Here is a 27,949-nt window from a genome sequence, read left to right on the forward strand (position 1 = left end):
AGCTGACGAGTTCTGGTTTGGGCCGGTCCGAGGATCAGGTTCAGGTTCTGTTGGTGTTATTGGATTTTAATTATTTTCACGGATTTGAAGAGCTTGAAGTGTTTGTTGGTTCATCTGAATGAAGTTTTACTGACAAACTTTACATCAGTGGGCCGGAGGGCTTTTATTTTGAAGGCCGTCAGTGAGGCCGGATGTTTCCGTACAGCAGGTGAGCTAACAGCTAACGGCTAACAGTTACCTGAGATAAAGTGCGTCCCGTCCCGGTGCAGCTGACCCCGCGGACTGCAGCCGGCAGCGGACACTCACCTCCACCTGTCTCATGCTGCCGCACGCCTGAATAAGCTTCTGGAAGCTGCTCGTGCACGCGCACAGTCTCCATGGCTACGGAAGAGTTCTACGAGGTGATGTGAGCTAATGCTAATAGCTAGCGGCAGAGTCCCGAGTTAACTTTGTAACAACAGCAGAAAAGTGAAATAAACTGGTTAGTTAGCAGCTGCTCGACTCGTTACAGTCAGACTGCTGGTCGGATTAGCTTCTTTGACTAGCCTGTAGAAGCCGGTGTCAGCTCAGTGCTAGCTCAGTGCTAGCTCAGTGCTAGCTTATAAAGTGAATACGTTCAGAGAAAGTTTGGTTTTAAACTTTAATTGCTTTGTAATCAGTAACAGAACTGTCAGAATCAATAATACTATCAATATCTCCCTAATAATCAATACAGCCGACCGATATTTAAACACTGATGTCAATATATCAGCTGGTGTGTGAACATGTTAATCTGTTAAATCATCAGTTAATATTTGTTGTTATTTTGTTTTGTTTACAGTTTGAATCATTAATAAAGCTGCTGATTTGTGACTGTAATAATGATAATACAGATAACTGTAAATAACAGAAAATAACGGAGAATAACTGATAACTGATAATACCGATAATTGATAATAGAAAATAACTGATAATACCGATAATAACTGATAATACTGATATCTGATAGTACAGATAATAACTGATAATACTGATATCTGATAGTACAGATAATAACTGATAATACTGATATCTGATAGTACAGATAATAACTGATAATACAGATATTAACTTATAATACAGATAATACCGATAATAACTGATAATACAGATAATAACTGATAATACCGATAATAACTGATAGTACAGAAAATTAACTTATAATACCGATAATAACTGATAATACTGATATCTGATAGTACAGATAATAACTGATAATACAGATATTAACTTATAATACAGATAATACCGATAATAACTGATAATACAGGTAATAACTGATAACAGATAATAACTGATAATACAGATAATAACGGATAGTACAGACAACTAGAAAATTTCCTCTGGGGGAAATTTTGAAAGGGCCACGGGAGCTACTGCCGGTGTGTGTACACTATGATGAGATTCTTCAGAGATTTCAAACAATTAATACTAGTAATGTTATGATACTATTCCTCTTCAAGTATTTATTTATACAGCAACCTATGCCCTTTAACCTCAAAATGTGTGTGTGTGAAACATTTGTATCTGGAGGAGTGTGCGCGCTTACGCGCGCGCATATGTGTGTGTGTGTGTGTGTGTGTGTGCGTGCGTGTATCTTTAACTGATATTACATTAAATGACCATTGTGTGTGTGCGTGCGTGTATCTTTAACTGTTATTACATTAAATGACCAGTGTGTGTGTGTGTGTGTGTGTGCGTGCGCGTGTATCTGTAACTGTAATCACATCAAAACATCAAAGCGTGGGGTCGACCAATCAGAGCAGAGCAATCAACGGAATTAACAGCTGTGGAATCTTCTGGCAGAGTGAAAGCATCCAGAGGTTGGCAGAGTGAAATTTCTGGCCTCGAACAGAAAGCATTTTTGGCAATATTATAAGAGCTAACTTATAATACAGATAATAACTGATAATAACTGATAATGCACATAATAACTGATAATAACAGATAATGACTGATTATACCGATAATAACTGATAATATAGATAATTGATAATACAGATAATTTAGCGTTTGGCCGTCAGTATTTTCACCATTTTTGTTTTTCTCACTGTTATGAATCTCCTGGAGATCCAGGAATCACACTATAAGATGTAAGGAATCTATAGGCTCCGTGTGGTGTAGGGAAGTTGTGGAAATAACGCTGCAAAGTTTGTCTTTTTTTCTGTTTGATTCAGAAACATTTTTAGCAGTGAAGCTTGTTGTTTGTGAAAGTTTGATAAAATGCTGCTGTTGTTGTCATCCATACATGTTTGATATCAGTTCAGTTTAGTTTAACTGAATACTTTGTTGGTCAGACTGTGGGTTTGACTCTTATTGTGGACAAATAAAAAGACTGAAGTGAGATGAATACACTGAGAATATATTGTACCAATACTCACCATATCACAATAATGTCATGTCATGGGCCAATACGCTGATTCACTCCTCTAATGTGTCCCATGATGCTTTGCGACCGTCCTCTCTACGACGTTAATGTTTTTTTCTTGTTCTTCTGGTACAAATCCCCGTAGTTGTCATGTTCTGAGCCAGTTAGAATCAGTTTTGTTGCTGTCAACTTTTCTGCCGAATAAACTGTTTGGACGGAACTGAAAGTCTCTGAAGAGCTCCACGCTCCATTTATTTAGACCCCTTAGATAACATAATAATGATGATGATGATGATGATGATAATAATAATTTAAAAAATAATGATAATAATAATAAACTGTGCCTGCTGGTTTTGTATTCACTGCAAATTGTTTTTAAACCAGTAAATATTTAAAATGAATCACAAAAATGAACAAGTTCATTCTGACGGCACAAAGACTTTTCTGTAGTTTGATGATGTCAGCAGTGAGGTGCTGCAGGTGGAGCATTATGTCAGATCTGTAAGTGTGGATGTGTGTGTGCTGTAGGTGGAGCGTATCGTGGACCGGAGGAAGAATAAGAAGGGGAAGGTGGAGTACCTGGTCAGGTGGAGGGGGTACGGCTCGGAGGGGGACACCTGGGAGCCTGAGGGTCACCTGTCCACCTGTATGATCTACGTCCACGACTTTAACCGTCAGTACGGCGAGCGGCAGAGAGACGCCACCTTCTTGCGCTCCACCCGCAGCTCGCCCAGCCACCTGTCCAGCCCCGCCCACAGATTGCCCTGCAGGTCCCCTGCCGCTGCTCGCAACAACCTCAGCGCAGGTTTCAGTGGCTGTGAGCAAGTGAGACCTCAGCTCCTCCCTGCCGGGCCGCCCCGCCCTGCCTCTGTCAGCTCCCTGCAGCCCTCGCCGGTTGCCAGGTTCAGCGGCAGCCTGATGTCAGCGTCTCCGGTGGGCTCAGCCCGCCGCAGCGTGGACCTGTCCAAAACCGGCATCAAGATCCTGGTCCCCAAGAGTCCGATCAACAGCCGGCTGGACTCGGAGGACTCGCACAGCGAGGCGGCTCACGGCCTGGAGGCCGGCGCTCAGGAGGCGCACCTGGTCCCCCCAGAGGTGGCGCTGCTGGAGAAGCCTGCCGGAGTCCAGCTGGGCCCTGGGGAGGAGAGGGCCCGCATGGGGACCAGACCCCGCAGCCAGAACCCCCCCGCCCCGCCCCCAGGGCCCATCACACCTGCTGCCATGCGCTCCCTCAGCGGCACAGGTAAGGTCAGAGGTCAAACAGCTGCCTCATGATGTCACAGGTCAGAGATCACACAGCTGCCTCATGATGTCACAGGTCAGAGGTCGTGGAGGATTTAATGGCTAATTTAAAAATATTCTGTTTTATTGAAAAGTCCTGATATTTTGGAGCTTTCAGAGGATATTTTTTATTACTGTCTATTAACTACTATTGTCTATTTATGTCCTGGATGCTTGCAGTCGACTCGCCAATGATGGAGGCCGTTGCCGCTAACGGGATGTCGAGTGTGCAAAGCACCGTCACTGGGGCGACTGGTGCGCTGGGGAAGCGGCGGCTGGAGGAGCGTTCAGCCTTCGACAAACGTCTGCGGTTCAGCGTTCGGCAGACGGAGAGCGCCTACCGATACCGCGACATCGTGGTCAAGAAACAGGACGGGTTCACCCACATCCTGCTGTCCACCAAGAGCTCCGAGAACAACACGCTGAACCCCGAGGTGAGGTAGACCGCAGGTAGGCCCCACCCCTACAGGACGACCCCGCCCCCACAGGTAGACCCCACTGGTAGGCCCTCCATAGGTAGACCACTCAGATAGGCCCCACCCCCACATGTAGGCCCCACAGCTAGGCCCCGCCCCCACAGGTAGACACTGGCCACAGATAGGCCCCGCCCCCACAGGCAGGCCATCACCCCCACATGTAGGCCCCACAGCTAGGCCCCGTCCCCACAGGTAGACCCCTCAGGTAGGCCCCACAGGTGGACCCTGCCCCCACAAGTAGGACCTGCCCCCACAGGTAAACCGGTGATTAAACCTATTTACCTGTCGTCAGGTGATGAAAGAGATCCAGAGTGCCATGGCGACCGCAGCGTCAGACGACAGTAAGCTGGTGTTACTCGGCGCAGTCGGCAGCGTGTTCTGCTGCGGCCTTGACTTCCTGTACTTCATCAGGCGTCTGACAGACGACAGGAAGAAGGAGAGCATCAAGATGGCCGAAACCATTAGGTATTCCCACGGCGGCCCTCAGTGATGTCATCAGGTAGCGGCGCCATTGCCAGCCTTAACCTCTAACCTCTGTCTCCTTTTCAGGACCTTCGTCAACACTTTTGTCCAGTTCAGGAAGCCGATCGTGGCGGCAGTAAACGGGCCGGCGCTCGGCCTTGGTGCTGCCATCCTGCCGCTCTGCGACGTGGTGTGGGCCAATGAGAAGGCGTGGTTCCAGACGCCATATGCCGCCTACGGCCAGACGCCCGACGCCTGCTCGACCTTCACCTTCCCCCGCATCATGGGCCTAGCCTCGGTGAGTCCGCCCGCCATGACATCACCACGTCGTTCTGTTCCTCGCCAAGTCTAATGTTCTGTTCTTAGTCTAATGTTCTCAGTCTACCGTTCTGTTCTCAGTCTACTGTTCTGTTCTCGGTCTAACGTTCTGTTCTCAGTGTAATGTTCTGATCCCAGTCTAACCTTCTGTTCTCAGTCTACTGTTCTGTTCTTGGTTTAATGTTCTGTTCTCGGTCTAATGTTCTGTTCTCAGTTTGACATTATGTTTTTCAGTCTAATGTTCTGTTCTCAGTCCGACGTTCTGCTCTAATTCTAACGTTCTGTTCAAAGTTTTATTGTTCTGTTCTTTGTCTATTGTTCTATTCTCAGTCTAACTTTCTATTCTCAGTCTAATGTTCTGTTCTCAGTCTGACATTCTGCTCTAATTCTAACGTTCTGTTCTAATTCGAATGTTCTGCTGCAGGCTAATGAGCTGCTGCTGAGTGGCAGGAAGCTGACAGCGCAGGAGGCGTGTTCGAAAGGTCTGGTGTCTCAGGTTCTCTGGCCGGGAACCTTCACACAGGAAGTGATGCTGCGAGTCAAAGAGCTGGTGACAGTCGACTCGCTGGTCAGTAAATATACACGCTGCGACCCTTGTTCGGTTCTGTGTTTTCGATCCTCACCTGTCAGTTCTGGTTCTGCTTCCTGTCCTGCAGGTTCTGCGGGAGTCCAAAGCTCTGATGAGGAACACGAGCCGCGGCGCTCTGGAACAAGTGAACGAGCGCGAATGTGAAGCCCTGAAGAGAGTCTGGGGCTCCTCGCAGGGAACCGACTCCATTCTGCAGTACCTGCAGAGGAGGACCGAGCTCTGCTAGGACCTGGACCAGGAGCTGGAACAGGAACAGGATTTGAACCAGGACCTGGACTAGGATCTGAATCAGGACTTGGACCTGGACCTGGATGTGAACGAGGACCAGGATCTGAACCAGGACATGGACCGGGACCAGGACCTGGACTAGGAACTGAATGGGAGCAGAACTCGGCAGCTCTGAGTTGGACAGGAAAGCGGTTCTGACGACATTTAAATTATAATCTCTGACGTTCTTTTCATCGTCTGGTTCTCGCATCTGATCCATGCTAAGCTAGGCTAACAGTTTCTCTCTGCTGCCAGTCTTTGAGCTAAGCTAGGCTTTCTTTTACCCCCTGCTTCCAGTATTTGTGCTAAGCTAGGCTTACAGTTTCCCTCTGCTTCCAGTCTTTGTGCTAAGCTATGCTAACAGGTTCCCCCTGCCTCTAGTCTTTGTGCTAAACTAGGCTAACAGTAGGACCTCTGTGAGAACGAGACGATGTATAAAATGTTGGACTGTTCCTTTAAGTGGAGGTGACCTTTGACCTCTGATGAATTTCTACCTGGAGGAGGAAGAGGAAGTGAACTAAAGGTGACATCATATTTCCTGTTTGGTCATAAGACGATGTTTCACAGATCTTATAACCAGGACCAGGACCAGGTCTGAGCAGGACCAGGGACACATCTGAATAATTGTTTTTTAGTTTAAAAACTTTAAACTGAAATTAAATTGTATTTTTCTGTCTGTAAATCACTTCTTGTTGTCAGTTATTTCATCCAGCAAATCAGCAGCAAGAACATTAATTAATTCATTAACCTCTTCTCCTCCTCGGGTCTCGAGCCGAGAGGCGGTTCACCTGGACAGGTCTCAGACTATCACAGGGCTGACACATAGACACGCTCTCATACACTCCTACGGGTAATTTCGAGTCACCAATTAAACTTCAGTGCATGTTTTTGGACTGTGGGAGAAAGCTGGAGAACCCACGCTGACACGGAAGAACATGAGAACTCCACACAGAAGAGCTGCAGGCCGAAGTCGAACCCCGACCCTCTGACCACCACACCACCATGGAGCTGCAGCAGTTTCAGTTTCTTATTATTTTATTCATTAAGAACTTAAACAGTTTAGTTCTCTGTCTGTAGACTGAACTCTAAAACCTGAACTCAGTTCTTTTTGAATGTAATAATATTCCTCTTGATGCTAAGCTAAGCTAATCAGACAGTTCCTGATAACCTCTCTGAAGTCTAGAAACTAAAATAAATCCACCAAACAACTTTATACATTTTTATCATTGTTTTATTATTTATTACTGAAATATTTCTAAATGCTGGTAAAACAAACTTTCACTGTTTCAACAAATTAAATATTCATACAAGTAAAAAGTAATTACAAAATAATGAAAATATAAACAATAAGGGAATAGATATTTTGGTTTCCCGAACCCGCCTGGCGCCTGATGACATCATCAGGGCGGGCAGGCGTCCTGAGCACCAGCGGCCAAGTGCAGCAGGTAGCTCTGGTCTCTGAACAGCAGCAGACTGTAGAAGTTCTCTCCTCCTCTCAGGACGCCGTGCTCGGCACCACCCCACGACACTGGACTATCAACAAAACCGTGAACGGTCAGCGCCACCCAGGACGCCGCCGGAGACCGCTCCAGGTGAGACCTGCGGGACAGGTGAGGAGGTTATTACTACTTTATGATAATATAGACCCTTTTTCAGCCGACGTCACAAAATATGCACATGCATTCTGGCAACGGAAGTGGTGTTGTTCTCCAGCCCTTCTGACTGACAAAAAAGCATTTATAAGCATTTGCAAACTGTTCCCAGCATCATGTCTGGTTGTTGTGTATACGGTTGTACGAATCGCTATTCCACCGGTGGACTAAAGTTTTCTAGGATTCCGACAGGATCACGACCATTTCAGAGCAACAGGTGGCGTCAGCTGCAGGCGATTAAACGTGTGGACTCTGTAACTGGTTCCTGGTTGGCTGCCAGGCCGTAGTCTGTCAACACAGGGGGAGAAGCAGTCTCCTGGGGCCAAAGTGTACTTAAAAAAAAAAAAAACGGAAAAAATTAACTCCATTGTATAATTCTCAAACCCGTGAACTGAAGAAAATTTCACGAAAGCTCGAAAGGGAATGGCGTTCAACTTAGAATTTCTTCTAACTTGGCAGGACAGTCTTAAAACATATAAGAAAGCCCTCCGAAAAGCCAGATCAGCCTATTATTCGTCATTAATTAAGGGAAAATAGGAACAACCCAAGATTTCTTTTCAGCACTGTAGCCAGGCTGAAAGGGAGTCACAGCTCTATTGAACCATGTATTCCTATGGCCCTCACTAGGACTTGTTTCTGTCCTTGTCTTGCTAGATCTGAGTGCTGCATTTGACACCATTGACCATTGTATCCTATTACAGAGACTGGAACATGTAATTGGCATTAGAGGAACGGCACTGGGCTGGTTTAAATCGTACTTATCAGACTTTTCCCAGTTTGTTCATGTGAACAATGAATCCTCAGTGCACACTGATGTTAACCATGGTGTTCCACAGGGTTCTGTGCTTGGACCAATTTTATTCACCCTTTATATGCTCCCTCTAGGTAATATCATTAGAAAACATTCGATTAACTTTCATTGTTATGCTGACCACACCCAGTTATATATACACAGTAGTGTTCAAAATAATAGCAGTCCAATGTGACTAACCAGATTAATCCAGGTTTTTAGTATATTCTTTATTGCTACATGGCAAACAAGGTACCAGTAGGTGCAGTAGATTCTCAGAAAACCAACAAGACCCAGCATTTGTGCTAATCACGCTCTTAAGGCTGTGCAATTGGGCAGTAAGTTGAAAGGGGTGTGTTAAAAAAAATAGCCCCTATTTATGGATGAAGCCAGCACGGGTTGAACATGCATTTCTCTTTAAAAGCCTGAGGAAAATGGGTCATTCAAGACATTGTTCAGAAGAACAGCGTACTTTGATTAAAAAGTTGATTGGAGAGGGGAAAACTTATAGAGGTGCAAACAATTATAGGCTGTTAAGCTAAAATGATCTCCAATGCTTTAAAATGGAGAGCAAAACCAGAGACACGTGGCAGAAAACGGAAGACAACCATCAAAATGGATCAAAGAATAAGCAGAATGGCAAAGGCTCAGTAGTTTTGAATTTGTAAAGTCAATGGCAGACACTGCTATATTTTTGAACACTTAAAACTTTCCTCTTTGACAAAGCCTATAGTTAGGGCTGGCTGAGGCCTTGGACCAGCCCCTAGTTTTGCCGCTATAGGCCCAATGTGTCGGGGGACACGATACACCGGGCCCCTCTTTTCTTCTCTCTCTGATGTCCCAATAATACATGTCACAAGCTTGTATTTTCCCAGAGTACTTGCACTTTTCTTTTCTCTCTCTTTTTTTTATAGGGTGTTGAGCTGTGGTCCTGCTCGGCACTCACTCCTGCTGGTCTCACCGCCGTTGATTTTGTTCAGCCCCAGATGGGCCAGATGGCCTCTCCTGATCCACTCTACACTCACCATCACTACTGGCCAATGGTGGCGCTTCATCACCTCAACTCTTCTCGGTCTCTCCCCCCCTCTCCCCCTTTAACCTCTATCTACTCTATTCTACTCTGTTGATCTGCCCTGTACAACGACACCTATTGCACGTCTGTCCGTCCTGGGAGATGAATCCCTCCTCTGTCTCTCCCTGAGGTTTCTTCTTCTTTTTCCCTGTTAAAAGGGTTTTTGAGGCCGATGTAAGGGTCTAAGGACAGAGGGTGTCGTACCATGTACAGTCTGTAAAGCCCTTTAAGCCCATTTAAGGCTATATAAATACAATTGACTTGACTTAAATGCTTATAAATGCTTCTTTGTCAGTCAGAACGGCTGGAGAACAACACCACTTCCGCTGTACAAACAGTGAAAGGGTCAAAAACACCACAGAGGTCAGCGTACCTGAGCTGCTGGACGAGCTGCAGGACATCGGCGGGACGCAGCAGCCCACTGACGGACACGATCAGTGCTCCGCTCGCTGCCGTCTTCGGCTCAGGGCACGTCAGCGTGGACAGGAAGCTGCTGGACGAGTTCTCGCTGAAACCACAAAAGAAGAATCAGTGGGAGCAGGCGGGTCACATGACGGCAGGTCGTCACGGTGTCCGGCAGCTCACCAGCTCACGTCGGCGTCCACGGCGCCCAGCCACTCCAGGAGGCTGTGAGGGTCACATGCCTGCAGGTCAGAGGTCAGCAGGGGGCGGGGCAGCGCGGGCAGGTAACGGCGGCTCACCTCCGGTCTGTGCTCCGACCAATCGTAACGCGACAGGAGGGCCGTCACACAGGTTCCGCCCCCTACGGACAGAGGGGGTTCTGGGTAATATGGGAGTGTAGCCCCGCTGATGACATCACTAAATTAACCTTTTTTTATAGGAAATCGACATCACTGCCAACACTGAGCATCACTGGTAACAGGTGAGTCTCACCTGGAGGAAGTGACAGTAGGAAGTCGGTCTGCAGGTGAAGGCGTGATGTCAGACCTGTGACGAGTCGCTGGTAGCCCCGCCCCCCTGGAGCCATGCTGCTGTCAGTCAAATCTACAGACACCACTGTGGAGCGCGCACACACACACACACACATACATGAAGCATGAGCTGTGATGTCACTGTGATGTCACTGTGATGTCACTGATGTCACGGACCGAATCTGCTGCTGGTTCTGTGGTTGAATCTGGATGGTTTCCCCTCAACGCCCAAAAGCTCAAAGGAGTCTTTATCCAGAGAGAGAGACAGGTGACCTGCAGACAGACAGGTAGAAAGAGAGACAGGTGACCTACAGACAGACAGGTAGAGAGAGAGACAGGTGACCTACAGACAGACAAACAGACAGGTAGAGAGAGAGAGAGAGACAGGTGACATCACACCAGGTGTTTTACCGTCTGACGTCAGAGCGACACAGTTATCTTCATCGAGCCTCATCCTGTAGGACAGACCACACACGCCTCCTGGAACACAGAAACATCAGCTGGGTGTACGGGTGTACAGGTGTGTGTGTACAGGTGTACAGATATCTATACAGGTATGTCCAGGTGTTACCGTGGTACACCGCGGTCTCCAGGAAGTGTTTGTCCAGCAGCTCATATACGTTCAGCTTCCTGATCAGGTAGAAACTGCTGAAACTGTTGACTGCTGCGTCCAGGTGAGAGGGGGCGGAGCTACACTCAGGCAGCAGCACAGACACCTGCACAGGTAAAACAACAGACACTCCTCAGGTGAGTGACAACGTTTGACATGGCATCACATGTTCTATTTATTTTATTTGTCTTCATATGATTGTTGTTTATTTGTGAATCAGTTTGTTTCAGACTGATAACACCGTTGTCACGGTGACGTCCGTCGTCATGGTGACGTCCGTCGTCACGGTGACGTCCGTCGTCACGGTGACGTCCGTCGTCACGGTGATGAAGTTGTGTTCAGATGAACTCGTTGCCGTGGATACACATTGTTCTGCTTCTGTCCTCAGTGGTGGAAAGTAACTAAGTACATTTACTCGAGTACTGTACTTTATCAAAATGTGTAGGTGCTTGCACTTTTCTTGACTATTTCCATTTTATGTAACTTTATACTTCTACTTCACTACATTTTGAGTTAAATATTGTACTTTTTAGTCCACTACTTTTAGCTGGCAGCTGTAGTTACTTTTTGGTTGAAGATTTATTATGAAAAACATGATAAATTTAAAGTGATTACACATTTGTTTTTAAATGATACCTCATAACAGTATATTAGATAGTTGAGTCCTGGCTTTACAAAATGAAAATGCTGCTTACATAATTGCATCAATACAAATAATGTAATAATATATTTGGAATATATAAAACAACCGTAGTGGATTCATTCTGCATAACGAGTACTTTTACTTTTGAGACTTTAAGTACATTTTGATGCTGATACCTTTGTACTTTTACTTAACCTATTAAAATTCCAACAGCCCTCTCAGCAAGAGAAGAACAGAAGTGCTCGTCATCCAATCGCTGAAAATACAGAACATATCTCCAAAATGACCAAAGTTTTTGAAACCAAATCTCAACATGTATTCTTCTATGTTGTTCCAAAGGTCTTGATATATTGATGTAATATTCTGGAGGGTTTTTTGACCATTTTCATCCATTCTCCATATGAATAAAATTGCATAAATCAGCAACAAATATGGATAACAAATGGTATCAACCCAAAAATGGTTGCAACAACTTATGGGACACAGTGGAACATGGAAATTGACTTCAAAGGGACATATTTATTTATTTAAACCTATTCAGGTGTATAAGGGGTTCATAACTTTAATAAGTAAATTTATTAGATATGTTTGACCAGAACAACTTGACACGCATCAATTAAATCTTCAGGTTCACAGCTTTCAGATGATGTAACCACTTCTATGTGGCATTTATTGTTGACCTGCTATCTCCCCCTAAACACAACCACCAATTTTCTAAAAAAAAAAAAAAAAAAAAAAAAAAAAAAAAAAGGACCAATAAGTTTTGAATGCAGGACTTTTATTTGTAGTGGAGTAATTTCACAGTGTTGTATTAGTACTTTTACTTAAGAGATCTGAATACTTCTTCCACCACTGTCTGTCCTGATGACAGCCACCTGTCAATCAAACCTCACCTGCTCCTTCAGGCTTTCTTTTGGACGGACATTATTTACACATTTATTTATTCATGAGTAACATCAGAGACAAGAGACAAGATTTTTGATGTTTCTTCTGACGTATAAATCAGGTGAAAGAGTCTCATTGGACCGGGCGGAGGCGCCCCTGCTGGAGGCTCAGGCAGGCCTTTATTCTGAAATTCCGCTCGGCATGTTAGCAGGCAGAGCTAGGCTAACATGCTAACGGTACCTTGTGGTTGAAGTGCAGCTGCTCCACCTGCGCGCTCAACCGGTTCTTCTCGTCCCGGAAACTGGACCGATCCACGGTCAGCAGAGTCCGGGGGGTCCGCTCCAGATCCGCGGTCATCTCCAGACCCGCTCCTGTAGAACTCCAGTAGAACTTCAGAACACAGAACACGGAGCTAACGAGCACACATTATACACACTTCCTCCCAGCGCTTTTCAACATAAAAGCCTCTGGAACATTAAGTAACAAAGAGTATATATATATATATATATATCTATATTTATATATATTTATTTATATATATATTTATATATATATATAACACATATAAACAAGTACATGTAAACATGCAAACAATTAAATAGGTAAACAAGTAAACATATAAACATGTAAACTAAATGTTTTAATATCTATATTTATGTTTATATTTATCTTCATAATTTATGTGTATGTATAGATATATGTATATATATATATATATATATATATATATATGTATATGAGTGTGTGTATATGTAACCGAGTATAAGGGCGCCTATACTAGATGGATAATAAAATAATAAACGTATTATCATGATATATGTATGTTTTTATTTATAATCATATTTATGTTTAGGTTTATATTCATATTCATGCTTATATTTACATTTATATTTATTTTATATTTACATTTATATTTCCATCTCAGATCTCTTGTTTTTTTTACACTTCACACAACGTCCCAACTTCTTTAGTTAACCCGTTTAATAAACTCAGCTGGTTAAGCAGTCTGTGGCCGATAGGGGGCAGCACGGAGCCGCTTCGCTAAAACTCCTCATCAGCCGCCGTAGACACGTGTTCGAACCCGGAAGTGAAGACAACACGCTGCCGCTTGAAACTCAGCTGCTCTGAAGGCTCAGTTTGGACCGGTTCCTGGCCCTGGTTTCTGGTTCTGGTTCTGGTTCTGGCCCTGGTTTCTCTGTTGGTGTGTGACGTCATGTCGGCCATCAGCTGTGTACCTGGACAGTTTGATGACGCGGAGGAGGACAGGTGAGACTTTCTGTTTATTGTTTATGTGTTTATAGGTAAACAGATCAGGTTCAGAGTTATAAAAGGACCATTAACCCATTTAATCCCATTGTGACCGTAATATTTCTTAGTTATAAGGCTCTAAAAATGTTTCTTAATGTATTTCCAGCAAATATTGAAAAAATAAAGGGTCTCTATAAAATGTGTGCAGTATCACATATTTACTGTTAATTGTCACATGACCACAGCTGTTTACATCCTGCCTGTATAATGAGTAGAGGATGGCCTCATCAAAGCTCCCACAAAATAAGTTTGTAAAGTATGTTAAGCTGGAGATAGGAAAATATTTTTGGTACACATCATGTTTAGGGTGTCTAGTATTCATACATGCATTTGCAATTACTCAATTTTGTATAGTGTGGTCATAGAATGAGCAAACATGTTGATGGCAACAATTGTGACCGGTGGGATAACAGTGTTGAATGTATGCTAATGTTGCATTACAATTGCATTGCATGATTTAAAAAAAAAAACATTAGGTAATTTTACTGTCCGAGAGTTAGTGATCTGAGTCCGTAAAAAGACCTGAATTTCCCAACACTAGCCAAAAGGGCCAGACAGAGGAAAACCATAAGGGCCAATCCAAAGAGCCCAGTGTCTCTTGCCACCAGAGGCAATAAGAAGAGGCAAGGGTCGGTCCACACCAGAGGGGCCAATCTGAAGGGGCCATGGCCTCAAACCATCGGAATGGCCAATCAGAAGAGACAAATAAAAGCTACATGTGGTCAAGAACAGAGATAAGACCAGTTTCCATTTCATGCATAACCAGAGTAATTAATCTGATTGAGTGGGGTTATGGAGAGAGGACACACCCAGAATCTGCCCCTATGGGAGATTGATCTGGGAGAATTTTGTACCGAGGCAAGTCCGAGGCAAGTTCTTTTGAAACGTCCATAAATTGCCTTCACGCTGTTTGGACGATTTTCGCGTTTGTTTTTTTTGTGCGGGCTTGACGTCAGTAGGACTTAACGCAGTCTGGCCAACAACAACAGTGCTTGTTTCCTAATAACGATCGCCATTGCCATGAGCATAAACACAATGACCAGGAAACCGGCAACCAACTGATCTTCCATGTCGACATCTTCTTGTTTTTGTTTAGGATTTCGCTTCAGAGTTAGCCCGGTCGCCTTTGTGTCGTCACGATCAAAACAGTCGCTAAATGATTACGTAGCTTTGAAATAGACGCATGGTGTTTACGTAATCACCAAAACTCGCGAGGGAATTGTTGTAAGTGGAGACACACCATCTAAGAGGGCGAAGTTAGTGGGCGGGGTGACTTGGGACTAATGCATGTAATGGTAACGGGGCTATTGAGTCTTCAAACGATCGTAGAGGCCTGCCACCATTCCAGAACACATAGTTTGTAGCCCAAATCCTGCAGGATATGTCAAACAAGGCTGCCCTGACCCAATGGATGTTCTCCTCCTGCCACTCTATGGGAGATTACATTGGAAATGTACAAAAGTAAAAATGTTATGTCTGTTACAGTAAAGTAATACATACATACATACATACACACACACATACACACAATGTTTTCAGTGAATGGTAAAAGTTTCTTTTCTGTCTGCAGCCAATCAGAGCTGTTGACTGTTGGGAGTCAGAGTGATGTTAATGCGGCGCAGTCAGACCATCAGGAGGAAGAAGAGGATGAAGATGTTGATGATGATGATGATGATGATGATGATGAAGACTGGGCGTGGTGTTTGTCGGGAGGAGATCTGACCAAGAGATACAACAGGACGAGTCAGAGCTGTCAGGTGACCATCATATGATGATTTGCTGTTAGCTCTGAATCTCCTCTCTGATGGGTGTTTATTTATTTATTTTTTTGTCAGGCCAATAGACAGAATCCATCCAATAAGATGCTGCCATCCACTCCGTCTGATAAAGCTCTGAGGAGATACGAACACAAGATCAACCTGGGTAACACACACAAACACACACACACACACACACACACACACACACACACACACACACACACACACACACACGCTCACTTGTGTGATTGACAGGTTGAGGTTGATGACATCATCGTCTCGTTGCAGATAAACTGGACTTTGACGACTCTGTGATCAATAAAGTGACGACGATGCAGAAACAGAAAGAAAACGACACGTAGGTCTCCATCAGCATCGTGACATCACAGGTCATGTGTGACATCACAGGTCATGTGACTGACTGACTAACGATCTGATTGGCTGTTTTCCGCAGGTTCAGAGTGAAGGACAAGTCAGACAGAGCCACAGTGGAACAGGTGAGCTACGTGCTTTTATTTAGAAAAGGCCTGACAGGAATTGTTGATCCGATCGTTCAGTTCCTGAATCTATCGGTTCTTCTTCTGCAGGTTTTAGATCCTCGGACTCGAATGATTCTCTTCAAGATGTTGAGTCGAGGCGTCATCAGCGAGATCAACGGCTGCATCAGCACCGGCAAGGAGGTCAGCTGAGGCCCAGCAGCCAATGACAGTCCAGCACGCAGTCACCACTTTGTTGCTGAGTGCGTTTGTGTGTTTCAGTGGGGTCCCCTCTTTGTTGCTGAGTGCGTTAGTGTGTTTCAGTGGGGTCCCCTCTTTGTTGCTGAGTGCGTTTGTGTGTTTTAGTGGGGTTCCCTCTTTGTTGCTGAGTGTGTATGTGCGTTTCATTGGGATCCCCTCTTTGTTGCTGAGTGTGTTTGTGTGTTTCAGGCAAACGTGTATCACGCTGTGACCTCATCAGGAAGCTGTCGCGCCATCAAGATCTACAAGACGTCCATCCTGCTGTTCAAAGACCGCGACAAATACGTCAGCGGGGAGTTTAGGTAAACACCACCGAAGAAGAACTGTCTAAAGTTCATCAGATTAAACATTAAATATTAAAAAGAAAATATAAAATCAGTCTTTGCTGTGTTCTGCGTTGTCCTGTTGTTCTGCAGGTTCCGTCACGGTTACTGTAAAGGAAACCCCCGGAAGATGGTGAGAACCTGGGCAGAGAAGGAGATGAGGAACCTCATCAGGTCAGAACCTTTTTACTAACACAGGTGGAAGCCAGTAGAACCTGTATGACTGACAGGTGGAACCCAGTAGAACCCGGTCTGATTGACAGGTGGAAGCCAGTAGAACCTGTATGACTGACAGGTGGAACCGAGTAGAACCAGGTCTGATTGACAGGTGGAACCCAGTAGAACCTGTATGACTGACAGGTAGAACCCAGTAGAACCGGATCTGACTGACAGGTAGAACCCAGTTGAACCCGATATGACTGACAGGTAGAACCCAGAAGAACTGGATCTGACTGACAGGAAGAACCCAGTTGAACCCGATATGACGGACAGGTAGAACCCAATCTGACTGTCAGGTAGAACCCAATATGTCTGACAGATAGAACCCAGTAGAACCTGATATGATTGACAGGTCGAATCCAGTAAACTCAATATGACTGACAGGTAGAACCCAGTAGAAACTGATATGTCTGGCAGGTTGAACCCAGTAAACTCTATGACTGACACGTAGAACCAGATCTGACTGACAGGTGGAATCCAGTAGAAACCGAAATGACTGACAGGTAGAACCCAGTAAACTCAATATGGCTGACAGGTAAAACCCAGTAGAACCTGATATGACTGGCACGTCGTACCCAGTAAACTCTGTGACTGACACGTAGAACCCAATCTGACTGACAGGTGGAATCCAGTAGAAACCGATATGACTGACTGGTAGAACCCAGTAGAACTTGATATGACTGACAGGTAGAACCCAGTTGAACCTGAAATGACCGACAGGTGGAACATGATATGACTGTCAGGTAGAATCCACTAGAACTCGATATGACTGACAGGTAGAACCTAGTAGAACCTGATATGATTGACAGGTAAAACCTGATAAGACTGACAGGTGGAACCCGATATGACCGAGAGGTGGAACCCAATAGAACTTGATCTGACTGACAGGGAGAACCCTATCTGACTGACAGGTGGAACCCAGTAGAACTCGATATGACTTCCAACTAGAACCTGATATGACTGACAGGTGGAACCCAGTAAACTCGATATGATTGACAGGTGGAATCCAGTCGAGCCTATATGACTGACAGGTGGAACCCGATATGACTGACAGGTAGAACCCAGTAGAACCTATATCACTGACAGGTGGAACCCATTAGAACCTATCCGACTGACAGGTGGAACTCAATCTGACTGACAGGTGGAACCCAGTAGAACCTATATCACTGACAGGTAGAACCCAGAAGAACTCGATATGACTGACAGGTAGAACCCAGTAGAACCTGATATGACTGACAGGTAGAACCCGATATGACTGACAGGTAGAACCCGATATGACCGACAGGTGTAACCCGATATGACTGACGGGTGGAACTCAATCTGACTGACAGGTGAAACCTAGTAGAACCTATATGACTGACAGGTGGAACCCATTAGAACCTATATGACTGAAAGGTGGAACTCTATCTGATTGACAGGTGGAACCCAGTAGAACCTATATGACTGACAGGTAGAACCCAGAAGAACTTGATATGACTGACAGGTAAAACCCAACAGAACCTATCTGACTGATGGCTGGAACCCAGAAGAACCTATATGACTGACAGGTGGAGCTCGATATGACTGAAAGGTAGAACCCAGTTGAACCTATATGACTGACAGGTGGAACCCAGTAGAACCTATATGATTGACATGTAGAACCCAGAAGAACTTGATATCACTGACGGGTTGAACACAGAGGAACTTCATATGATTGACAGGTGGAACCCAATAGAACCTATATGACGGATGTGTGGAACCCAGTAGAACCTATATGACGGATGTGTGGAACCCAGTAGAACCTGTATAACTGACAGGTAGAACTTGATCTGACTGACAGGTGGAACCCAGTAGAACCTATATGACTGGGAGTTGGAACCCGATATGACTGACAGGTAGAACCCAATGACCCAACCTATATGAGTGATGGGTGGATCCCAGTAGAACCTTACAGTGTGTGTTTTCCAGGCTGCAGACGGCGGGGATCCCGAGTCCAGAACCTTTACTGCTCAGAAGTCATGTTCTGCTGATGAGCTTCATTGGAAAAGACACCATGTGAGAACAGGTTATTGATTGCTGATCAGACTGATCGAGGCGACAGGTATTGATAATTTTCTCCCATCAGGCCGGCTCCATTGCTGAAGAACGCGGCGTTGTCTGAGTCAAAGGCCCGAGAACTCTACCTGCAGGTTCTGCAGAACATGAGGAAGATGTTCCAGGAGGCCCGACTCGTCCATGCCGACCTCAGCGAGTTCAACATGCTGTAAGAGGCCATGCCCACCAAACATCCCCCTTAAAAATAGAACCCAGTATAACCCAATATGTCTGACAGGTAGAACCCAGTAAACTCGATCTGACTGACAGGTAGAACCCAGTAGAACTGGATATGACTGACAGGTAGAACCCAGAAGAACCTGATATGACTGACAGGTAGAACCCAGAAGAACCTGATACGACTGACAGGTAGAACTCGATATGACCGACAGGTAGAACCCAGTAGAACCTGATCTGACTGACAGGTAGAACCCAGTAGAACTGCATATGACTGACAGGTAGAACCCAGTATACCCCGTTTGACTGACAGGTAGAACCCAGTAGAACTGGATATGACTGACAGGTAGACCGTGATCTGACTTACAGGTGGAACCTGCTGTAAGAGACCGTGCCCACTAAACGTTCCCCTTCAAATTAAAAGTCCTTTGACCGGTCACCTGTCCGCAGGTATCACGATGGAGACGCTTACATCATTGATGTATCGCAGTCGGTGGAACATGACCATCCGCACGCCCTGGAGTTCCTCAGGAAGGACTGCAGCAACGTCAACGGTGAGTTCTCCGTTCGACCGCCAGAAACGCCGGTTCTACCGCCGGTTCTACCGCCGGTTCTACCTGTCAGCTGATCGGTGCGTTCTGTTCCAGAGTTCTTCGTGAGGCGTGGCGTGGCAGTGATGACGGTCAGGGAGCTGTTCGACTTCATCACAGACCCTTCAATCACCTGCAGCAACATCGACCAGTACCTGGAGAAGGTCTGCTCGGATTACAGAGACGCCGTCATGTGACCAAGACACAGGCAGTAACTGTGTGTGTGTGTGTGTGTGTGTGTGCGTGCGCGCAGGTGATGGTGATAGCAGCTGAACGGACGTCAGATCAGAGGTCAAATCAGGATGCTGTGGACGAGGAGGTGAGACAGGAAACTCGAACACCTGTCTCACCCCTTCCTCCACCTGTCTCACCCCGTCCTCCACCTGTCTTCCCCCCCTTAAAACATCTCACCCCCTCCACCTGCCTCACCCCTGCTCCCACCTGTCTCACCTCCTCCACCTGTTTCACCCTGTCCTCCACATGTCTCAGCCCCTCCTCCACCTGTATCACCCTCTCCTTCACCTCCTCCTCTACCTGTCTCACCCTGTCCTCCACGTGTCTCACCCTGTCCTCGACCCGTCTCACCCCCTTCATACATCTCACCCCCTCCACTTGCCTCACCCCCGCCCCCACCTGTCTCACCTCCTCCACCTGTTTCACCCCGTCCTTCACCTGTCTCAGCCCCTCCTCCATCCGTATCACCCTCTCCTTCACCTCCTCCTCTACCTGTCTCACCCGTCCTCCACCTGTCTCACCTGCTCCTCCACCTGTCTCACCCCGTCCTCCACCTGTCTCACCCCTCCTTCACCTCTCCTCCACCTGTCTCACCCTGTCTCCACCTGTCTCACCCCCTCCTCCACCTGTCCAACCCCCTCTCCACCTGTCTCACCGCATACTCCACCTGTCTCACCCTCAGGTTTTTAAGAGGGCGTTCATCCCGCGGACCCTGACGGAGGTGAGTCACTACGAGCGAGACGTGGAGCAGGTTAGGGAGGACGAGTCGGCCAGTGGACACGACGACAACGTAAGAAACACAAACATTAGAGTACGACTTTTAGTGTGAAACTGTGAGTGACTTCCTGTTTTGTGTGTTCAGGTTCTGTACCGGACACTGACTGGACTGAAGAAGGACCTCTCTGGAGCCCAGACGGTACCAGCTTAGCTTAGTCCTACAGGACATGTACCTGCAGATAACACTTGAGCACTTAACACTTCCTGCACGGATGTTTCACAATAAAAGCCTCAGACATTGCTTTCTCATAGACTTCTATGCAGTCAGCGGGATGGACACACAGACTGAACAGGTTTGTCTCCTTAGGTCCCCGTGCTCCTGCAGGAAGACCCGTCTCTGTCCTCAGAGGACGAAGGGGACGAGGAGGATCGGGACCAGCAGCAGAGTGAAGACGGGGACCACGGGGACCAGCAGCAGAGTGGGGACGTCTCAGAGGACAGGAAGGTACTGGACACGTGATGAACGTCTGTCTTCCGGCGGGACGGGGAGACATGTCTCATGTTTGTTTTATTGTTTCAGGAGAAGAAGAAAATGGTGAAAGAAGCTCAGAGAGAAAAAAGGAAAAACAAAGTCCCGAAACACGTGAAGAAGAGGAAGGAGAAGGTGTCCAAGATGAAGAAAGGAAAATGATGACTTCCTCTCTGTCTGTCAGCCAATCACAGCAGGTCGTTGATGAGCGCTGTAACTGTCTGAAGAAACTTTTAATAATAAAATATTTAATCCGAAAAATCGTTTATCATAGAGTGATCTGTAAGACCAACTTCTGTTTTATCTGCTGATATCAAATATCTGTATGTATGTGTGTGTGTTATCAGTGTTGTGGGACACTCTGTGAAGTAGCGTCTCTGATGATGTCACCGTACGTGTCATCACTGATTGTTAATCGCTGGTTGTCGATAAAGATTTGAAAGTTCAGTATGACTCAGAGGTCATCGTGTTTCAGCCAATCAGAGCCTGAGACACACACACTAGCTGTATCCCAAAGTCAAGGGTCCTTCCTTGGTACACACGTTTTGTAAGTTATGTGACAACATTCAGTGTAAACTGAAAATACTTATATATTTAAATGCATATTGCGCAGCCGGCGTCGCTGTTTCTACGCTCGCCATTTTTAAATCTCCCGGTAGACCGGTGTGCGCAAGGCATTATGGGTAGTCGGAGCGCACGGAGGATACACACATGCATCCTTGGAATTTGGGCAGAAGAAGGCAATGGCTGCGTCTCATGTCGTCTATTTCGCATCCCTGCTTCCCTCACTTGCGCCTTAGTCCCACCCACTGGGGATGCATGGAGAGACGCAAGTGAGGGAAGCGAGGAGAGGGGAAACGATTTAAGAGACATGCAGTGCATCCCAAAGCTCTTAATTTTCGCCTCCTCCATCCTCCTCTATCCCCCTAACAGACGACATGAGACGCAGCCATGGGACGTCCTTCCCTCTGAAGCGTAACGAATGGGGAAAAAAAAGAGCAAGAGAAAGAGCGCTCTTTCTCTTAATTTATTATAAATGTAGACATACGTTTGTGATGTTTTTGTTGTTCAGAGTCACAATAAAACAGATTTTAACTACATGGTGAATCACATAAATAAAATATAAAACTTGTGGTGACACACTTTAGTTTAATCTGTGATCTGTCTTCACTCCGGTATGAAACTACAGCGATGTTGCGATGTATAACATCAGTCAGATCAGCTGCTGCGTCTATTCAATAAGTCAGGGGGCGGGGCCACCGCTAAATAACTTCCGCATAGGATGCTCTCGCGTATCCTCGCTTGTGCCTCCTCCGATATGCCTCCTCTATCCTCCGGAGTCACCAGCATCCGTACACGGCGGCCATCTTACCACAGGCAGCTCACCCACTCATACTGTAACATCAGTCATGGTGCACGTAGCATTTAAATAACCATAGTTTGCTTAATTTAAACCGATTTTCAAATGGTTTGGTTTGTTATAAACCTCAGAGTTGTGGTTATGTGCCTGCATACTGAAGAATAATTTTAACCATAGACTTTAATAAAAAAATATTAAGCAGATAGGTAGAGCTATAGCTATAGGCCTACACACACAAGGTAGTTAGCCTACATTAAATAATTTATAAAACATTTATATAAATCATTCCATGTATATTATATTAGTAATATTTCTATTATAATGATAACAATAATGACACATAACATTAACATATATGTATTTATTTTATATATAAATAACAATATAAATATTCATTATTGTTATTATAATAGAAATATTACTAATGCCTGTGGTAAGATGGCCGCCGTGTACGGATGTCGGTCTCCATTGGCTAACAGTGAGCGTGAGCCATCTAGTGTTTATATATATATATCTATGGAAGAAGGACTCTGTCCTCCAGAGGATCCTCGACATTAGGACGGTCCTTCAGTGGATGTCGATGACGCAGTATCCTTCAAATCCAGCCGTTTGAGCATCCTTCCTTGACATTAGGACACAGCCAGTGACACACAAATATTTAACTAGTAAATATATTAAATGTTCGTATAATAATATTTATTAAGAGTTAATATATATTTAAATAATATTTAACCAGTTCACATATTAAATGTTCATATAATAATATATATTATAATATATTATTATATGAACATTTAATATATTAACTGGTTAAAAATTTAAATATATATTAACTCTTAATAAATATTATATAAAGATTAAATACATTTACTAGTTAAATATCGTCACACTGTTGAAATAATCGCCTGAGTAATTTTTTGTCAAAATTTTTTTTTTTTCCTCAAATCATCTCCTCATGACGCCGGCCACCTATGGTAAAATCGCCTACATCCTCAGATCAGATCATGTGATTTTACCCCTTTAAGATCATCACTTCTTTGACAATTTGCCACATTCATAGGCATCAGATAAGAACCCAGCAAAGAAGAGCTAGAGGGAGATTGTTTAGTTATCAGTTTAGTTTATCAGTGTTTTATTGTTGACACTAATATTGGTAACACTTTACTCTAAGGTGTCTACATAAGAGTGACATAAGCATGTCATAAACATGACATGGGATGTGTCATGAACATTAATGAGACTTTGAAGTAACATTAATGCTCATAATACTTGTACATAATACATCATACTTGTCAGGCTTGTGTGACTCTTATGTAGACACCTTCATAATAAAGTGTTACCATATCTTGCTTAAGTCACAAAGGCATGTTCAAAAAATTGCCTAAGTCATTTATTTATCTTAAGTTATATAATTTACACACAGTGTTATTACTATGCCAATAGCCATCCTTCGTTACATCCTTTTTAAGTGAAATCAATAAATGTCATATGATACACTTTTGGTGAAGTTTTTTTTGTTTTCTGCAAAAAATGAAAAAAGTGTGTGTGTGTGTGTGTGTGTATGTGTCTCAGGCTCTGATTGGCTGAAACACGATGACCTCTGAGTCAAACTGAACTTTCATATCTTTATCGACAACAAGCGATTAACAATCAGTGATGGCACGTACAGTGACATCATCAGAGACGCTACTTCACAGTGTCCGACAACACTGATAACACACACACACAGACACACACACACACACACACACACACACACAGAGACACACATACAGACACGTACAGACACACGTACACACAAATGCACACAAAAATACAAACACACACATATAGGCACACACACAGACACACAACTGGCTCTAATGGAATCAGTGTGTGCAGCGTGTCTGTCAGCTGACTGACAGCTCGTCACCACTTCCTCCTGACCTCTGACCTGTTTAACGTCTTTCTGTTTCTGAAACTTTTCTTTCTTTTCCTTTTCTTTTCCTCTCTTTTCTTTCCCTCTCTTTCCTTTCTCTTTTTTCTTTTCTTTTCTTTTCCTCTCTTCTAAAATCAAGACATTTTACTATGACATTTTTAATGAGAGGAGACTGCTGATCCGTGCTGCGCTGCCATTGGCTGTCGTGTTGCAGGGAGGCATGTTGAGCTCTGATTGGCTGTTTGTGGAATAAAAAGAGAGAAACTTCATCAGAGTTCAGAAAGTTTTTCTTCTTCACAAAGTCACCGACTTCCTCAGGTACCCGGGTTTCTTCTCCTCTCCTCTCTTCCTCCTCAGGTACGCAAGGTTCTCCTCCTCCTCTCCTCTCCTTTTACTCTTCTCCTCCTCCTCCTTCTACTCCTCTTCTCCTCTCCTCCTCCTCTTCTTTTTCTTGTCTCTTCTCTCCTTTCCTCCTCCTCCTCCCTCTACTCCTCTTCTCCTTCTCCTCTCCTCTCCTCTCCTCTCCTCTCCTCTCCTCTCCTCTCCTCTCCTCTCATCTCATCTCATCTCATCTCATCTCATCTCATCTCATCTCATCTCATCTCATCTCATCTCATCTCATCTCCTCTCCTCTCCTCCTTGTCTTTATTGTTGTCATGTTTTATTTACCTCCTTGTACTTTTCCCGTTGTCTTCGTGTAGTTTGCTGTGTTACTTGTCCTTCCTCATTGTTTGTGTTTTCTTCAGAGTTTCTTCATCATGGCCAACTGGACCGACTGTCTGAACTTCGGCATCTCGCTCTGCAAACAGGCCAGTGAGGTAAGAGACGCCGCCGTGATGTCACAGCGCCGATACAGACGCTGAGGAATGTGAACGTGTTTGTGTTCCAGCTGCTGACCTTCAAATGACCCCCCCCCCCCCACACACACACACACACACACACACTCTGATGACTCTGTGTGTGTGTGTGTGTGTCTGTGTGTGTGTGTGTGTGTGTGTGTACACTTCTACAATTCTACAATGTCATTCAGCAGACGCTTTTATCCAAAGTGATGTACAAATGAGATTAATACAGCACAAGCAAGGATGAAGTCAAGAAACATAGCAAGAGTAAGAGCCATGGTTCAGTTGTAGTCCGTTAGTCGCGTCAGTGCTTTTAGGTCGCTGAGCGGTCGGTGTGATACTTGTCGTAGTCATCTGTGTAGAACAAGAGTGAAGGTGTTCAGCCAGACGTCTTTCACTCGAAGAGCGTAGTGGTGAGGGTTTGTGGACCTGAACAAAGGAGTTCAGATGTGTGTGTGTGTGTGTGTGTGTGTGTGTGTAGGTCGTCCTGACGGCGTTTCAGCAGCAGAAAGACGTGAAGTTAAAAAGTTCTCCAGCTGATCTGGTGACAGAAACGGATCAACGAGTCGAGAAGATTCTGATTGCTGCCATCCGGAACCGATACCCCGAGCACAGGTTCTACTGTCATTCTACTGTGTTTTTCTGTCATTGTACTGTTATTCTACTGTGTTCTACTGTCATTCTACTGTGTTCTACTGCCTTTTTACTGTGTTCTAATGTCATTCTACTGTCGTTCCACTGTGTTCTACTGTCATTCTACTGTGTTATACTGTGTTCTACTGTCATTGTATTGTCATTCTACTGTGTTCTACTGTCATTCTACTGTGTTCTACTGTCATTCTACTGTGTTCTACTGCCATTTTACTGTGTTCTACTGTCATTCTACTTTGTTCGACTGTGTTCTACTGTCATTCTATTGTCATTCTACTGTGTTCTAATGTCATTCTACTGTGTTCGACTGTGTTCTACTGTCATTCTACTGTGTTCTACTGTCATTCTATTGTCATTCTACTGTGTTCTACTGTCATTCTACTGTGTTCTACTGCCATTCTACTGTGTTCTACTGTCATTCCACTGTGTTCTACTGTCATTCTACTGTGTTCTACTGTCATTCTACTGTCGTTCTGCTGTGTTCTACTGTCATTCTATTGTGTTTGACTGTGTTCTACTGTCATTCTACTGTGTTCTACTGTCATTCTACTGTCGTTCTACAGTCATTCTGTTGTGTTCTACTGACATTCTACTGTGTTCTGATGTGTTCTACTGTCATCTACTGTGCTCTAAGGTTGTGTCAGGGTTAGTTTGACCTCTGACTCTCAGTTTGACCTCTGACTCTCAGGTTCATCGGGGAGGAATCTGTGGCTGCAGGTGAGCGTGTGGAGCTGACAGACCATCCCACCTGGATCATCGACCCGATCGACGGAACTGTCAACTTTGTTCACAGGTGAGAGGATCTCTGTCTAACACCTGTCACACAGGTGAGAGGATCTCTGTCTAACACCTGTAACACAGGTGAGAGGATCTCTGTCTAACACCTGTCACACAGGTGAGAGGATCTCTGCCTGTCACACAGGGGGTGAACAATCCGTGCAACTTTAATTTGAACCTGTCCACTTGTTCCTCCATGCAGGTTTCCGTTCGTGGCCATCTCCATCGCCTTCGCCGTCAACAAGCAGGTAAACTCACCTGAGGCGGGTCAGAGGTCAGAGTTCAGAAAGGAATTTAATGACGTGTTGTTGTTGTTTGTCAGACGGAGTTCGGGATCGTGTACAGCTGCGTGGAGGACAAACTGTTCTCCGCTCAGAGAGGACGAGGAGCGTTCCTGAACGGAGCGCCGCTGCACGCCTCCGGACAGGAAGGTGACATCACACACCTGACATCATACACGTGACATCACACATGACACCACACATGCTTTGAGCGTACTGAACCTGTTCTTTCTCCTAAAATCAGACGTCAGCAGGTGTGTGGTGGTGACGGAGATTGGGGCGGAGCGTGATGACCTCGCTCTGTCCACCCTGACCTCCAACATCTTCAGACTGCTGAAGCTTCCTGTCCACGGGTCAGTGTGTGTGTGTGTGTGTGTGTGTGTGTGTGTGTGTTTGTCTGTGTGTGCGTCTGTGTGTGTGTGTGTGTGTGTATGTCTGTGTGTTGTTGCCTCTGTAATGTGTTTTGTGTGTGTTTCAGTGTGCGTGCGTTGGGGACGGCGGCGGTCGACATGTGTCAGGTGGCAGCGGGCGGAGCTGACGCCTACTACCACATTGGGATGCACTGCTGGGACATCGCCGCCGCAGCCATCATCGTTAAGGAGGCAGGAGGCGTCGTCATGGATACAGATGGTGTGTAAACGAACGGACAGATTATTGATTCACTGACCTGTGATGTGTACCTGAGTGTACCTCTGTGTACCTGAGTGTGCACCTGTGTGTACCTGATTGTTTACCTGTGTGTGTACCTGTGTGTACCTGTGTGTGTACATGAGTGTACCTGTGCGTACCTTTGTCCTCCTCTTATTGGTCGGTGTGTGTCCTCAGGTTCAGAGTTTGATATGATGTCACGGCGAGTCATTGCTGCAAGCTCCGACGCCGTGGCCAATCGAATCGCTCAGGTCATCCAGGCGTTTCCCTGTCGCCGCGACGATGAGGACTCTGACAAGTGTGTCTGTGGAGCGCCAAGTGTGAACGGCGTGTAGGTCAGCTCATAAGCCATACCTGTAAACGTGATGGTCCTCTCTGTACTTCACCTGTCTGCTTCTTCCCGTTGTCACAAATAAAACTGACTCGATAAATAAATAAAATC

At 45.3% G+C, this 27,949-nt stretch overlaps 4 protein-coding genes across 4 annotated transcripts; 3 read left to right on the forward strand and 1 right to left on the reverse strand.

Annotated features, from left to right (window-relative positions):
* Positions 1 to 64: 64 nt before the first annotated feature.
* cdyl (chromodomain protein, Y-like) lies at positions 65 to 6,479 on the forward strand. Its single transcript, XM_059344801.1, has 7 exons — positions 65 to 401; positions 2,915 to 3,629; positions 3,848 to 4,101; positions 4,436 to 4,608; positions 4,693 to 4,903; positions 5,348 to 5,491; positions 5,580 to 6,479. The coding sequence occupies exons 1-7, from the start codon at positions 378 to 380 to the stop codon at positions 5,736 to 5,738; spliced, it is 1,680 nt and encodes a 559-aa protein (XP_059200784.1). The 5' UTR covers positions 65 to 377; the 3' UTR covers positions 5,739 to 6,479.
* Positions 6,480 to 7,001: 522 nt separating this feature from the next.
* Positions 7,002 to 12,817, reverse strand: rpp40 (ribonuclease P/MRP 40 subunit). Its single transcript, XM_059344802.1, has 8 exons — positions 12,604 to 12,817; positions 10,797 to 10,941; positions 10,637 to 10,705; positions 10,403 to 10,498; positions 10,188 to 10,310; positions 9,879 to 10,056; positions 9,667 to 9,801; positions 7,002 to 7,378 (listed from the first exon to the last, which is right to left on the reverse strand). The coding sequence occupies exons 1-8, from the start codon at positions 12,718 to 12,720 to the stop codon at positions 7,180 to 7,182; spliced, it is 1,062 nt and encodes a 353-aa protein (XP_059200785.1). The 5' UTR covers positions 12,721 to 12,817; the 3' UTR covers positions 7,002 to 7,179.
* Positions 12,818 to 13,450: 633 nt separating this feature from the next.
* riok1 (RIO kinase 1 (yeast)) lies at positions 13,451 to 21,906 on the forward strand. The gene is made up of 17 exons (XM_059345358.1): positions 13,451 to 13,629; positions 15,242 to 15,428; positions 15,507 to 15,594; positions 15,720 to 15,789; positions 15,886 to 15,928; positions 16,019 to 16,111; positions 16,358 to 16,470; positions 16,585 to 16,665; positions 18,658 to 18,744; positions 18,815 to 18,952; positions 19,411 to 19,514; positions 19,608 to 19,714; positions 19,804 to 19,869; positions 20,467 to 20,574; positions 20,647 to 20,700; positions 20,869 to 21,006; positions 21,082 to 21,906. Exons 1-17 carry the CDS (start codon positions 13,577 to 13,579, stop codon positions 21,190 to 21,192), a joined length of 1,641 nt encoding a protein of 546 aa, XP_059201341.1. The 5' UTR covers positions 13,451 to 13,576; the 3' UTR covers positions 21,193 to 21,906.
* A 2,745-nt stretch (positions 21,907 to 24,651) lies between these two features.
* LOC131980570 (inositol monophosphatase 1-like) lies at positions 24,652 to 27,890 on the forward strand. Its single transcript, XM_059344825.1, has 9 exons — positions 24,652 to 24,665; positions 25,055 to 25,126; positions 25,632 to 25,765; positions 26,490 to 26,594; positions 26,781 to 26,826; positions 26,901 to 27,009; positions 27,104 to 27,212; positions 27,338 to 27,489; positions 27,685 to 27,890. Exons 2-9 carry the CDS (start codon positions 25,067 to 25,069, stop codon positions 27,840 to 27,842), a joined length of 873 nt encoding a protein of 290 aa, XP_059200808.1. The 5' UTR covers positions 24,652 to 24,665; positions 25,055 to 25,066; the 3' UTR covers positions 27,843 to 27,890.
* Positions 27,891 to 27,949: the final 59 nt, after the last annotated feature.

This window comes from Centropristis striata, chromosome 11, assembly GCF_030273125.1.
Source record: "Centropristis striata isolate RG_2023a ecotype Rhode Island chromosome 11, C.striata_1.0, whole genome shotgun sequence".
NCBI classification, from domain to species: Eukaryota; Metazoa; Chordata; class Actinopteri; order Perciformes; family Serranidae; genus Centropristis; species Centropristis striata.

Coding starts and splice junctions, on each gene's coding strand:
- rpp40 (XM_059344802.1), bottom strand. CDS start 12,720: ATGACCGCGGATCTGGAGCGGACCCCCCGGACTCTGCTGACCGTGGAT. Junction 10,942..12,603: donor AGCTGCACTTCAACCACAAG/GTACCGTTAGCA, acceptor TTACCTGTGCAG/GTGTCTGTGCTGCTGCCTGA. Junction 7,379..9,666: donor CAGCTCGTCCAGCAGCTCAG/GTACGCTGACCT, acceptor CCTGTCCCGCAG/GTCTCACCTGGAGCGGTCTC.
- LOC131980570 (XM_059344825.1), top strand. CDS start 25,067: ATGGCCAACTGGACCGACTGTCTGAACTTCGGCATCTCGCTCTGCAAA. Junction 26,595..26,780: donor ACTGTCAACTTTGTTCACAG/GTGAGAGGATCT, acceptor TCCTCCATGCAG/GTTTCCGTTCGTGGCCATCT. Junction 27,010..27,103: donor GCACGCCTCCGGACAGGAAG/GTGACATCACAC, acceptor TCCTAAAATCAG/ACGTCAGCAGGTGTGTGGTG.
- cdyl (XM_059344801.1), top strand. CDS start 378: ATGGCTACGGAAGAGTTCTACGAG. Junction 4,102..4,435: donor ACAACACGCTGAACCCCGAG/GTGAGGTAGACC, acceptor ACCTGTCGTCAG/GTGATGAAAGAGATCCAGAG. Junction 4,904..5,347: donor GCATCATGGGCCTAGCCTCG/GTGAGTCCGCCC, acceptor GTTCTGCTGCAG/GCTAATGAGCTGCTGCTGAG.
- riok1 (XM_059345358.1), top strand. CDS start 13,577: ATGTCGGCCATCAGCTGTGTACCTGGACAGTTTGATGACGCGGAGGAG. Junction 16,666..18,657: donor GAGATGAGGAACCTCATCAG/GTCAGAACCTTT, acceptor TGTGTTTTCCAG/GCTGCAGACGGCGGGGATCC. Junction 18,745..18,814: donor TTCATTGGAAAAGACACCAT/GTGAGAACAGGT, acceptor TTCTCCCATCAG/GCCGGCTCCATTGCTGAAGA.